Source organism: Phacochoerus africanus, chromosome 2 (assembly GCF_016906955.1).
Source record: "Phacochoerus africanus isolate WHEZ1 chromosome 2, ROS_Pafr_v1, whole genome shotgun sequence".
Classification (NCBI taxonomy): Eukaryota; Metazoa; Chordata; class Mammalia; order Artiodactyla; family Suidae; genus Phacochoerus; species Phacochoerus africanus.
In genome coordinates, this window is record NC_062545.1 from 81,792,955 (window position 1) to 81,806,394 (window position 13,440).

Here is a 13,440-nt window from a genome sequence, read left to right on the forward strand (position 1 = left end):
GACTCCTTTAGATAAATTCTAGGTGAGAAACAGCTTCTGCCATTACTTTGATAGTTGCTTACTCATCAAACTTCCATTTTTAGTCATTTAATTTTATTATTTTCTTTTTCTGAAATTAGTCTTTTACTATTATTACCTTCTTTTTCCTGAAAAACAGAAGATATATTTTACCATTTTTCAGCCACGCCAGGGATCAAACCCACACCGCAGCTGCTACCAGAGCCACAACAGTGACAATGCCAGATCCTTAACCCTCTGAGCCACCAGAGAATTCTATTTTAATTTTTTTAAGGGCCATTACATAGCTTCTGGGATATTAAAATGTCCTAGAGATTTATATACATGTTCTCTATAGGGCAGAATACAACAGCACAAACTTTGTTTTTGTTCCTGGTATAATGATGTCTGAGTATTATTCTCATTATGTAACATATTCTTTCTTTTGTTATGTAATTTGTTTCATCTGGTTATGATTGCTTTTTATAATGTGTTATTTTCTGAATAGAGATACTGTAGGCTGCAAATAATAGATATCCTTGGAGTTCCTCTTGTGTCTCAGTGGGTTAAGAACCTGACATAGTGTCTGAAGATGCAGGTTCAATCCCCAGCCTCGTTCAGTGGGTTAAAGATCAGCATTGCTGCAAGCTTTGGGGTAGGTTGAAGATGTGGCTTGGATCGGGTGTTACTGTTGCTGTTCTGTAGGCTCCAGCTTAGAATCTGGTTTGACCTCTAGCCTGGAAACTTCCATATGCTGCAGGTGCAGCCATAAAAATATAAAAAAAAATTTTAAATAAATATCCTTAATGTTTAAGCTGTTAGTAAATTGTGTTGTTTTACCTGACCAGGATGTGGGAAGGAATTACTGTGTTAGGTTAGCCTGGTAGAGACCTGCCCTCCCCGAGTACTCAGCTCCTGGGAGGAGGATGAAACCTCAGACAAATTCAGAACACTTTCCAGCGAAGAAGATGGGGAGTGGATTTGGGTGTTTGGCAATAGTGTTCGCTACCACTTCTGTTTGTGTTTGTTTACTTTGTTTTTCTTAGAGACTCTTCTTTCCTGGCCTTATGTTTTTGAAATATAACTTTCATTTCACTTATTTCAAGTGCATGACACTGTACAGAATTACATCTATTGCAGAGTTTATTATTCAGTGCAAGCTGCAAGCTCTTTTATCTGTTGTTTTCTTTATGCATGTGTACTTTTCCTAGCAGTTAAGGAAAATAAGAACTCGGGTTCCTTTTATTCGCTTGCCAGGATTATCCTGTCCAAAGAACGGCATCTCTGAAGTGCTTTATGAATCTAGTAGCCATTCAACCTAATCTGCATTTGTCTAGGTGCCTAACTTTTAAGGCACTGTGTCGAGCATTGTGGCTGCCTCTGACCAGGATTTCTGGAGATATCGGCACTGTTGCCTCAGAGCTCAGGCTGACCCCTGGACTCTCTAAAGACCCAAAGGGACAGAGCCAGCAGGCCCAGCTCAGGGGACTCATGTCCTTCAGCTTTTCACTGTTAACTGCACTTTTCTGGCTTGTATTTCCATATGACATCAGAGCGCCCCCCAGAGGCTGTAAAAGATGGTAGAGGCTTCCAATCTGAGTTGCATCTGAAACAACATTTTGGCTAAGGAACCAGCTCCCTTCTCAGCTGTGACATATCAAAGATGTGTTCATTATCTGAATATGTATTTGTTATCTGAATGTTTGTTGACTTGAAAGAATATTTATTAATTGACATTTCAAATGCAATAAGGCTTTCTCTCATTTGAAAATGCTGACGTATTGTGTTATCTGTTTTAAGATCTTACCGGTTCTTATCAGATAGCCAAAAAATATTTTCAACTAGTGTTTTCAATCATGTTTTAAAGAACTGGAAGTATTCTTAAGAAGTGGTTTGTAATGCTATCATTGCTAGATTGTTCAAACCTGTTTGTTTGTTTGTTTGTTTTTCTTTTAATTTTATTTATAGCTTTGAGAGAGTGGAACTTGTTTGAGAATACACAGGGTCAAAAATTTTTAAAAAGAAAAATCTCCTTGACATTTTTGCTTTCCAGAGAACTGTGGAATCTATTTTCCAGAAATAAAAAGAGATCCAGGCAGATATTTACACACTTGCCCTGAATCTGTAAAAAAGTGGCTTCGACAGTTGAAGAATGCTGGGAAAATTCTTATGTTAATTACCAGCTCTCACAGCGATTACTGTAGACTCCTCTGCAGATATATCCTTGGGTGAGTGATGCATCATTTTGTTTTCATGGTCTTATAAAATAATGATAAAAAATTAGACCAGGGCTTTTTTCAAAGTGCTGGACTGTGGCCATGTCATTATATTAAACAATACTGAGTGACAAGTGGTTGTTTTTCAGAACAGTTCTCAACATCTGCTGACAGCAACACACCCCAAGTACGTTTTATCAAAATGGTACTGCCGGGCTCACAGCCCACTGATTTTCTGAAAGGTGGCTGGACCGCATGTCCTTCAGGCGGTCCTCCATGAATTTGCTTTCTCAGCTTCAGCTGATTACTGAGGGATGTTGATTTCTACTCCCCGATACATACCTGGAGTGCAATTCCTCTGTAGCCATGGCCTTTTGGAGCCAGATACTTGGCCATTTAGCCCAGCTAGAGGCGGAATTGACATCCATGAACATCGAGGCTATCAATGCATCCATGAACATTGAGACCAAGACTTAGCATAAGACCAGATATGGGTCAAGCCCTGCCTTGCAACTTATCCTGTGACCTGGGGTAGGTTCTATAACCTTCTTTAAGCCTCAATTTCATCATCTTAAAAATGCGACAGTGGGGGGCACGTGAGGGGGAGTCAGTTGCCATGACACTAAAGAAACCAAATTCCAGTACCTCTGAACAATGAAAAAAAAAAAAAAAACAAAACAAAAAGGAAGAAAAAAATAAAAGTACACTAATACCTCCTAGGTGTAAAGTTTAAATAAGTGTTTAAATAGCACAATACATGTGAGGTATTACACAGAGTAGTTGGTAAGTTTCAATAAGTCTTAATACTTATTTACGGCATTTTTGCAGGCGGTACCAAGGAATATCTTTGTTAGAACTAGATTCTAAAATAGGCAATTAGATCTTCCCTAATATTTCCTCAAATTTTAGCAGATACTGTACTGAGTTGCCATAAAGCAAAATTTTAGCCTCAAAACTGCTCTCCGGCCAACTTGTTTAGCTTCCTCATTTCCATGTTCCTCAGCGCATGTGGGTTTAGAGTGGTCTGTGGTAATACTTGTAGTCTGTCAGTTGTTTCCTGCTTTTTGATTAATGTGTAGGTTTGGGATCCTTGAAGTGAATTAAGTCTGCAGTCCCCAAAGCCTAGATAGTTCCTTTTATAGAGACATTTGCTGCCCTAGTGGTGGGACCATGCTTCAGAATAAATACTTGGGAGTCTTAATTTCTTTTTCATTAGCATGAGTAACCAAAATTTTTCTTCATATCTTATTAATTCCTCTCTAGTATAGTTTTGCTGTGTAAAAAGTATTCTGGAATGTTGAGTAAATATTATTTCCCCAATGTAGTCTGTTGGGAACAGGACTATCTTTCCTTTGCTGTTCCAAATAATCCTTAATATAGCATTAAATACAGACTAAAAAACAATTATTGTTAGTTAAAAATTACCATATTATAAGACTATCCTGATTTTCAAAATAAAGTATCTTTACATTTTGAACACTCTCTGAAAGATGTCACCTGACTGGATATAATGCTAACTTTCTGTAGGACCTATATAACACAAAAAATTATCATTATTTTTTTGGCTTTTTAATGCCACACCCACAGCATTTGGAAGTTCCTAGGCTAGGAGTCAAATCGGAGCTGCAGCTGCTGGCCTACATCACAGCCACAGCAATGCCAGATCCGAGTCACATCTTTGATGTACACCACAGCTCACGGCAACGCCAGATCCCTGACCCACTGAATGAGGCCAGGGATCGAACCTGCATCCTCATGGATCCTAGTTGGATTCGTTTCCACTGTGCCACAACAGGAACTCCCAAAAAATTATTAATAACTCTTGATGCTAATAAATCCAAACAAATTTCAGGCCACAAATTTAAAAACAGAGCTCATAAATATCTGAGATGTTTGAAACTGTTGAATTTACCCACTCTAGCTATTGCCGTGGTGAGAAAGCCAGCTTTGCACCTAGAGTTAATGGGTTCATGTGCTTTTTCTCCCCCTTATGTCTATACTTCAAGATGTTGTTAGGATGCCTAGTGCTTCACATCTTCCACCTTCTATTTCCAGTGTAAGGGTCACCTTAAAATGTATGGAAAGCATGTAAAACTTAAAAGATAAGAAATGATGGTTGGCCACATAGGCAAAGATTCAGTTCCGTTTAATAGGAATTGTTTCTAATACCTTAAGATAAATTTATGAAAAATATCATCGCTTTTTAGGAATGATTTTGAAGATCTTTTTGACATTGTGATTACAAATGCCTTGAAGCCTGGTTTCTTCTCCCATTTACCAAGTCAGAGGCCCTTTCGGACACTTGGTAAGTTAACATTTTGTTTCTTGTCTTTCCTATTTAAGATGTGTTCATTCACTTACTTAGTAAATCCCTGTTGGTTAACAGCCATGTGCCATGTTCTGTGTTAGATGCAGCCAGGGGAATAAAGGAGATAGCAAGTCTTCTTTCCCCTCATTAGGCTGCAAAAATTAACACATAGACAAATTGGCAAACCTGGGATGATTATAGGCTGTGTTACCTGTCATGAAGGAAGTGACTGCCTGGTGAGGCCATCTGAGAGTGCCTGGCCAGGGGAGGGCCCTGAAAAGGGAAGGGTGACTTGCTAGGCAGGACCAAGGGATGGGTAATGAGAAGAGCAGAGGACATGCATCCCTGACATCGGAGCAGACAGATGCACAGGTCCAGCATGAGAGGCCAGTCGGCCAGTTTCAGTGACAGAAAGGGGGCCTGTGATTCTGGCTTATGGCCATGGGCAGGGAGGGGTGAAATTAGGGTGGCAGGCAGCTTCATATGCTGTGGAAGTGGTTTTGAAGCTATTCAGTTGAGGGATAAGAGGAACATAAAGATCTCTTTGGCTGCTGTGTGGGAAATGAATCGGATGTGGGGAAAGATAGAGAGAAAGAAGCAATTGAACGTCCCAAGTGAGAAGTTGAGTTGCTCTGGTCTGAGGTGAACAGTACTGGAGATAGAAACAGGTAGATATATTTAAGATACACTGTGAAGATGGTAAGCCCAAGACTTGGTGATGTTTTAGAAGCAGCAGATGAAAGGGGAGTAATCAAAAATGACTTCCAGATTGCTGAGTTTTCTTTTTCTGAATGAATCCCCTGGGTTAATGATAGGACCATTTGCAGCCATGAGGAAAAATACACAGGGAAAGTTTGTGTGGGGTAGGGCTTTTATCTATGAAGAACTCAATTTTCAACCTATTCATTTTGAAATGCCTGTGAGTTATCTAACTGGAGCTATCAGGAAATTATATAAATAAGCCTGGAGTCCAAGAGAACAGGTATAGCTTTAGGATATAAATTGGGGGATCACCAGCTCATAGAGGGGAGAGGTATTTAAAGCCATGGGCTTACATAAGATCATGAAGAGAGAGAGAGAATGCAGATAGGCTGGTCCAGACCAGCCTCTGACACACTCTAACATTAAGGAGAGAAGAAAGAGTGCACTGTGGGAACAGACAGATTATATTGGGGTAACAAGAGAGTACATTGTTCAGAAACTAGTGAGGAGAGAAGAAAGTGGTCCCTTAGGGTAAATGGTACTAAAAACTCAGCTTAGTAAATGCTAACTTTCCCTTGAAAAAAGAAAGAGAAGTGTTCATTGGAGTGGACAAGACAGAGGTCACTGGGGTACGGAGCAGTGGTAGAGATAGAACCTCATGGCCATGTCCTGAAGAGTTCACTGGAGGCAGTGGACTCAACTCTAGAGTGTAAACAACTCTTTCTAGAATTTTAGCTAAGAAGATAGTCAGATAATTGAGGTTTTGGCTGGAAGACAATGTCCAATCAAGGGCATAAAGATGATTCCCGATGAACAAAGTTTCAACCTAGATTCTTCAGCTTTATGATGGTGCGAAATCAATACGCATTCAGTAGAAACTATACTTAAATTTAGAATTTTAACCTTTTCCCAGGTTGGCGATATGCCATTTGACACTCATGATGCTGGGCATGGGCAGCACACCACAGCTTCCAGTCACCACACCATCATATGGAGCAACAACCAGCACACTTTTAACCATCCTGCATCTGTACAAAATGCAGGACACTGTCCCTGTCAGGACAGTACTCAGTAAATTGCATGAGATATTTAACACTGTTATAAAACAGGCTTTGTGGTAGAGGCCTGTGCCCAGCTGTGGGCTAATGAACGTGTTCTGAGCATGTTTAAGCTGGGCCAGGCTAAGTTGTGATGTTCAGAAGGTTAGGTATATTAAATGCATTTTTGACTTAAGATGTTTTCTGCTTTGCTGGATTTCTCGTAACTTCATCATAAATCAAGGAAGATCTGTAGTTTTGTTTTGTTTTAACTGAAGATACCAGAATAGGCATATGTGCTGATGAGAATGGTCTAGATAGTTGTTTTCAGCTGTGGCCGTTTTGCTCCTCAGACAAATTTGGCAACGTCTGGAGACATATTTAAGAGGAGGGATGCTACTGATATCTAGTGGGTAGAGGCCAGAGACGCTGCTGACCACCTACAACGCACAGGACAGCACCCCCCACTGTCACTAACAAAAAATTAACTGGCCCCAAATCTCAGTAGTGCCAAGGTTAAGAAACCCTGGTCTAGTAGAAAGGGAGGGATTGATAGTGTTTTTTATATATTGGTTTAATATCTCATATAAATTCTTGACGTTAAAAAAATCAGATTTAAATAATACTCTTTACATTGAACCAGAAAAAAAATTCAGTGTTTTTCCCCTCTTTAAAAACTTATATTTAAATACATTAAGTACTTATAAATTTTTATTCTTACTTTTATCTGCAGGGTTTTGGTATTTTGTTCCCCAAAAAATCTGTTTTTGTTCTATACCTATAGTAGTACTTAGGCCGTTTTACAAAGATATTTACTGAAATTTCACACAGACACACATACACACACCAGTAGTGGGAAAGAGTGCATATTAAAAATATACCAAATTTTGTTAACATATTGAAGACCACAAACTCATTAACTTATGCCAACAAATTACCACATCTTATGTAATATTTATATTTAATTGAAGAGTATCCAGAGATAAAAGGGTATACTTTTAAAAGACTTTAACCACATGGAGGTACCTGTCTTATAACTTCTGTGCAATATTTTCTTCTGGTTTTATAGTTATCAAAATGGATTTGAGGACTGACATAATAATGATAGTTATTCAAACCATGTTTTCAAATATTATATTCATTAAAAGACTTGATAGTCATCTTGGCTAGTATGAACATGTTAAGATTAAACCTTAACTTTTAAGAGATGAAAAGCATGAATGGCTGAAGAAGGACCCAAAGTCCTATCACCATTATTATAATGTTTAGAATAAAATGCCTGCACAACTCAGAATATACAGGATCTCATGCTCTTTTATATAGATGTGTAGAAAAGCTTCTCTCAGTTTTTTCACATCCAGAAGGGATTAGACTGGAAGATCGCTTAAGTTCTTTCTAGCTTTAGTTTTCTGGGCCTCTAATTAAAGATATTTTGATAAAAGACACAATGAATCTTAGAGTTGTGGGAGCTAACACAGAATAGTCTACTTGCATTTAGAGAGCAAAAAGATTGCCAGAACTGTTATTAATAAGAGGATCATATGCTCATATTAAAGAATGTATATTGTGTTCTGTTATAATGTTTATTTTGCTGCTGATCCCGATTCTTCTACCTCTAACTGCTCTATCTTGGTTTCCACTGCTAGTTTTCCTTCACCTTTCTCTTCAAATGTCATTGTCCTCTAGCATTTCTGCATTGGCCCTCTTTTCTACTGTTGTCAGCTCTCTGCCACTCTCTGGTTTTAACTGTCGCCTATACACTAACGACCCCTAATTCCTTAATTCTTGGCTTCACTCTTCCATGATTTACAGAGGCCTGTTTCTGTCTTCTCAGCTCTCCATGCCCCTCAGCGCCATATTATATTCATCACATGAAACTTGGCAAACCTATAACAAATCATTAATTTCCTGTATTTCATAGTTCTAATTTTCCAACTACAGATTTTGCCCAAGCTAGGAAAAGCTGTCATCCTAGGCTCCTCTCTCCCTCCCCTTCGCATCAAACCTATCCTCCAGTTTTCCCAGGTTTGTCATTTGCCACTCCCTTATCCCTTGTGTGAATTGGTACCTCAGGTCTGGATAATTACAGTACTTAACTGATTTCTCAGCCTTGTAACTTGGAAACCATCCCACATAACGGCAGTCATGTTATTGTACAATACATGTCACATCAGTCTGCCCTCATGTGACAGTCCAGCGTCACGAAAATCAAATCACTCCCCCCAGTGGTTAAAATAAAATTAAGGCAAAGGACCTTGCGGGCTGGAAGGCTCCACGAACCAGTCAGAGCCCATAGCACAGCAGCTGCATCCTCTGCACAGTTGCACAGGAGCGATGTCAGCCGTTGTCTTGGAGACATAGGAGGCAGTGATTAGGTGGGTAGGGGGCTAAACTCCTATCTCCAGCTTGATATCTACTGGGCTTAAGGACTGACTGGGGGCAAGGAACCTCTTCTAAGCAAAATCTGTCTCCCTGTTCCTGTCACACTCACTGCGTGACTCAAATCCTCAGCAGAGCTAAGACTTGGCGGGGGTGGGAGGAAGGAGTTGGAGAGGGACCCCAGAGGTCTTGTGCTACCACCTACCCCTCCCCCTTGCTGCCCAATTTGGGAATCATGACCCAGCTTGCTGGCTTTAGTCTCTTGGCCTCAGCTGTCATCAGTACCCTGATGTTCAAATCTGTACTCAGCTGAGACGTCTTTTCCAGAACCTCATGCCATATTTTGTGTTGTACATGAGATAGCTCCGCCCAGTATTCTGAAATCAAACTTGATTCTCCTTCCACAAGCAAACAGCCAAATAGTCTGGTCACTTTCTATGCCTTATCTTCATTACTTGACCTTCCAGCTGAATAACCCCAGCTAGAAATCACCAATAACTTCACGCTTCGAGTCCAGTATGTTATACATCAAATCCTGGTACGTTTTGTTTTCTTTTTTTTTTTCTTTTTCATAAAGTTCTGTTTAATCTACCTCAGAAATATCTCTGCTGTCCCCACCCTTCCCTTTAAGCCTGTATCATTCCTCCCCACGAGGCTTCTAACTCCTCCTTCTGCCCTCACTTTATGCCTCTGTTTCCATCTTTTGCCCACTGCCCTCAATACTTTTCATTGGCACAGATTTCTATTTATCACTTGCTTTTAATTTTTTTATTATTTTATTACTGTTAGGCTCACAATATATTTAATCGCAGACACACAGAATCTTTGGCTCCCCACTCCATATAGCATTCTAAGGCCTATTTCAGATCTGGTTGCTAAATTACCTTTTGTCTCCATTCTGACCACTCTCTCCAGAAGCCTGTTACCCTGTCCTTGGTGAAATGAATGCCTTTTATTTTTCCAGCAGGTTTTTATTTTCCATGCTATTCTCTCTACATCATTGTTTCTCAGACTTTACAATATACTAAGATCACCTAGGGATCATGTTAAAAATGGAGATTCTGATTCAGTGGGACTGGGCAAAGCTTAGATTTGCATTTCTAAACAAAATTTCTGTTGAAACAGATGTGACTGGTCAGAAGATCACCAGTGACAGATTTTAGTAAGCCCAAGAGAATATCTTAGTGAGTATATTTATTTGAAGGTTATTATTCTGAAAAGAGATACACTTCCTACCATATTAGGTATGGAAATGAACTAGGTTAAGCGTATTTAAACCAAAGGAAACAAACTGAAGGAATTAACTGCTATTAGTTATTAAAAAATTATAAAGTAAAACTAAGTGACCAAAAGTCAAAGTAAATAGGGTAAGAGTTTTGCTTTCTGTACTATTAAATTTGCCCTAGCTCACTGGTATTTATTTCCTTTAATAGTATAATTTCCCTTTTATAGTCTCCAACATAGGCAAACATTTTAGCAGATATTTTACTGGAAAAATATCATACGCTCATGCCAAAAACAATGAAGAAAATGTATATGAAAATCTACAAATGGGGGGGGGATTTTTCTAGCTCAAAATTGAGGAAGAAATGTATAAAAGTAAATATGAACTGTTCAGTCAAGTTCATATAAGGAGCCCTAGAAACCAAAACAGTTGTAAATATGTGCTTTTTGTGATTTTTTTGCTTTTTAGGGCCACACCTGCAGCATATGGAGGTTCCCAGGCTAGGGGTCGAATCAGAGCTACAGGTCCCGGCACCACCAGATCCTTAACCCACTGAGCAAGGCCAGGGATTGAACCCACAACCTCATGGTTCCTAGTCGTATTCATTTCCGCTGTGCCACAACAGGAACTCTAGTAAATATATGTTAATCATGAATCATCCTTTAGTAAACCCCTAGCAAGTCAGAGATTGCTACACAAAAAATAAGCATCCTGAGCTCCGGGACTCAGACCACCTAGTTCACTGCCATATCCCTCATGCTTTAATTGGCCTGTGAAAGAGTGTTGAAATAAAGAATGAAAGAAGAAAAGAAAATGAGTGGTTTCAGTTAAGATTCTGTTTGATCCCACAAGCTGTGCAAATTCCTTCACGTTTGTAACTTTTTCCTTGTAAAAACATTTCACCTGAATGTTAGAGAACTATTAAATAAATCATGGAATTACAAAAAAAGCAGATCACAATGTGTTATCTATGAAATAAAGTTTTAAAAAAATCAGGTCACAGAACAGTGTGCGGAATATGCTGATATTTGTATTAGAGAGAGAGGAGGGAGTTTGCTAGGGCTGCTATGACTGAATACCACAGACTTGGTGGCTTAAACAAGAGAAGTTTATTTTTTGACAATTCTAGAGGCTAGAAGTCTGAGATTATGGTGTCAGCAAGATTAGTTTCTTCCTGGATTGGAGATGGCCATCTTTTCACTGTAGCATCACATGGCCTTTCTTCTGTGTCCTAATCTCTTCTTATGGGGACACCAGTCATACTGGATTAGGGCCCACCCTGTGGCCTCATTTTAGCTTAATCACCTTTTTAAAGTCCCTGTTTCCAAATACAGCCACATTCAGGGATCCTGGAGGTTAAGGCTTCAGTATATGAATTTGAGGTGAACACAGTTCATCTCATAATAAATATTTACCTGTGCCAAAACTTAACAAATTGTGTGCTTTAAGTGTGCACAGTTTATTGTATGTCAGTCGTACCTCAATAAATGTATTTAAAAAGTGGAGCAAAAAAATACATATCTATATTTGCTTTTATGTGCATAAAAAAGTGATTACCTTTGGCAGAAGAGATGAGCACATAGATAGAGTTCAAAAATGAGTTTTTTGGGGGAGTTCCCATTGTGGCTCAATGTAAATGAATCTGTCTAGTATCCATGAGGACACAAGTTTGATCCCTGGTCTCACTCACTGAGTTAAGGATCCAGCATTGCCATGAGCTGTGGTGTAGGTTGCAGACGCAACTCAGATCTGGCGTGGCTGTGGCTGTGATGTAGACCAGTGGCTACAGCTCCAATTTGACCCCTAGCCTGGGAACCTCCATATGCCATGGATGTGGCCCTAAAAAGACAAAAAAAATTTTTTTTAAAGCGTATTTTGTCATTCCCTGGTGGTGCAGTGAGTTAAGGATGTTATCACTGCTGTGGCTTGGATTCAGACCCTAATTCAGGAACTTCTGCATGCCACAGGTATGCCCCCCCCCCCAAAAAAAAATCTTTTAAAAATATTTAAATGTATTATTGATTGAAAAAAATGACATAAATACATATTTTTAAAACATTGGTAAGATAGTAACACCCAAGGCTTTGGGAGTTGAGCTGAGCCACATTCATGACACTGTAGGCTGAGGTTACAATGGCCAGACACAGGCCCTCATTCTGCTGCTCTCTGTCTCATCTGAGGTAAGACATGGAATTTATCTTCCTTCAAGGCTGTCAGCCACAACCTTGCTGTATCATTTCCCCACATTAATTTTGTAAATGTTATGCTGACTAAAAATATACTGATTTTTTTTCTACTTTTCTTGTCTATGTGCTCTTACAATAAAAAAAAAAAATGAGATTTACTTTGTTATTATAAAACACAGCTGTATCCAGGATCAAATTGTAGTTTTCAAAAGAGTTTCACTTTGATTTACCGTTTGCTTTAATTTGTTGTCTTACCCCCTGTCTTCTAGCCCCAATTTGAGGTCCTTTGTGACGTGATTATAGCAGTTAGGTACTTTGGGCAGATTCTTTAACTGCTCCATCTATTGGTTTCTGTGCCTGTAAATTGAAAGGATGGCAGCTAAGATGTCTTCATAGCCCCATTTTATTTTATTGGCCCTATTTTATTTTATTTTATTTTATTTTATTTATTTATTTGTCTTTTTGCCTTTTCTACGGCCGCTCCCATGGCACATGGAGGTTCCCAGGCTAGGGGTCGAATCGGAGCTGTAGCCGCCTGCCTACACCACAGTCACAGCAACGCAGGATCCGGGCTGAGTCTGCGACCTACACCACAGCTCACAGCAACACTGGATCCTTAACCCACTGAGCAAGGCCAGGGACTGAACCCACAACCTCGTGGTTCCTAGTCAGATTCGTTAACCATTGTGCCACGACGGGAACTCCTTACTGGCCCCATTTAACTGAGAAAATAAATCACCGTCACTCTCTTATCCCCTTTGTCCTCCTCTATTTTTTTTCTATTATACTTTTAATATATTTTTTAACTAAACTTTTCGAATCAGTGTCATCATTGTACTCCTTGCAGGACACATTTAGTACGTGACAGTAAAAGTTCACATAACTGTTGCCCATAGACCGTGAAAGGAAGTCTGGAAGTGTTTGGGTTTATAAAGATTGTGCTTCCTTGGAGTTCCCATCGTGGCTCAGTGGTTAACGAACCCAACTAGCATCCATGAGGACAAGGGTTTGATCCCTGGCCTCGCTCAGTGGGTTAAGGATCCCGAGTTGCTGTGGCTGTGATGTAGGCTGGCAGCTACAGCTCCTATTCGACCCCTAGCCTGGGAACCTCGATATGCCACCAGTGAGGCCCTAAAAGACAAAAAGACTAAATAAATAAGTTGTGCTTCCTTGAGTTTGTTCCTTTGAATTGTACAGCTTCCACTTCAGCTCTGATGCTTTCACAGTCCATTTTGGCTCTCTGCTGATGGAATAATAGTTTTCTGAGTCCCACAGTTTCCCAGTTCTGGAGGTTCTCCCAGGGCCTTCAGCACTGTCCTGCATGGATCAGTACCTGCACAACAGTTTTCAGAGTAGGGCTGGAAATAGGAAGCGGGAAGAAGATGTTTGT

At 39.7% G+C, this 13,440-nt stretch overlaps 1 protein-coding gene across 1 annotated transcript in view; it reads left to right on the forward strand.

Moving 5' to 3' along the window:
- The window catches only part of NT5DC1 (5'-nucleotidase domain containing 1), a 136,728-nt gene that overhangs the window by 107,739 nt on the left and 15,549 nt on the right, over positions 1–13,440 (forward strand). The window contains exons 7-8 of the mRNA XM_047763032.1: positions 2,051–2,225; positions 4,421–4,518. Coding sequence (XP_047618988.1) covers positions 2,051–2,225; positions 4,421–4,518 — 273 coding nt within the window. The remainder of the gene's footprint in view (positions 1–2,050; positions 2,226–4,420; positions 4,519–13,440) is intronic.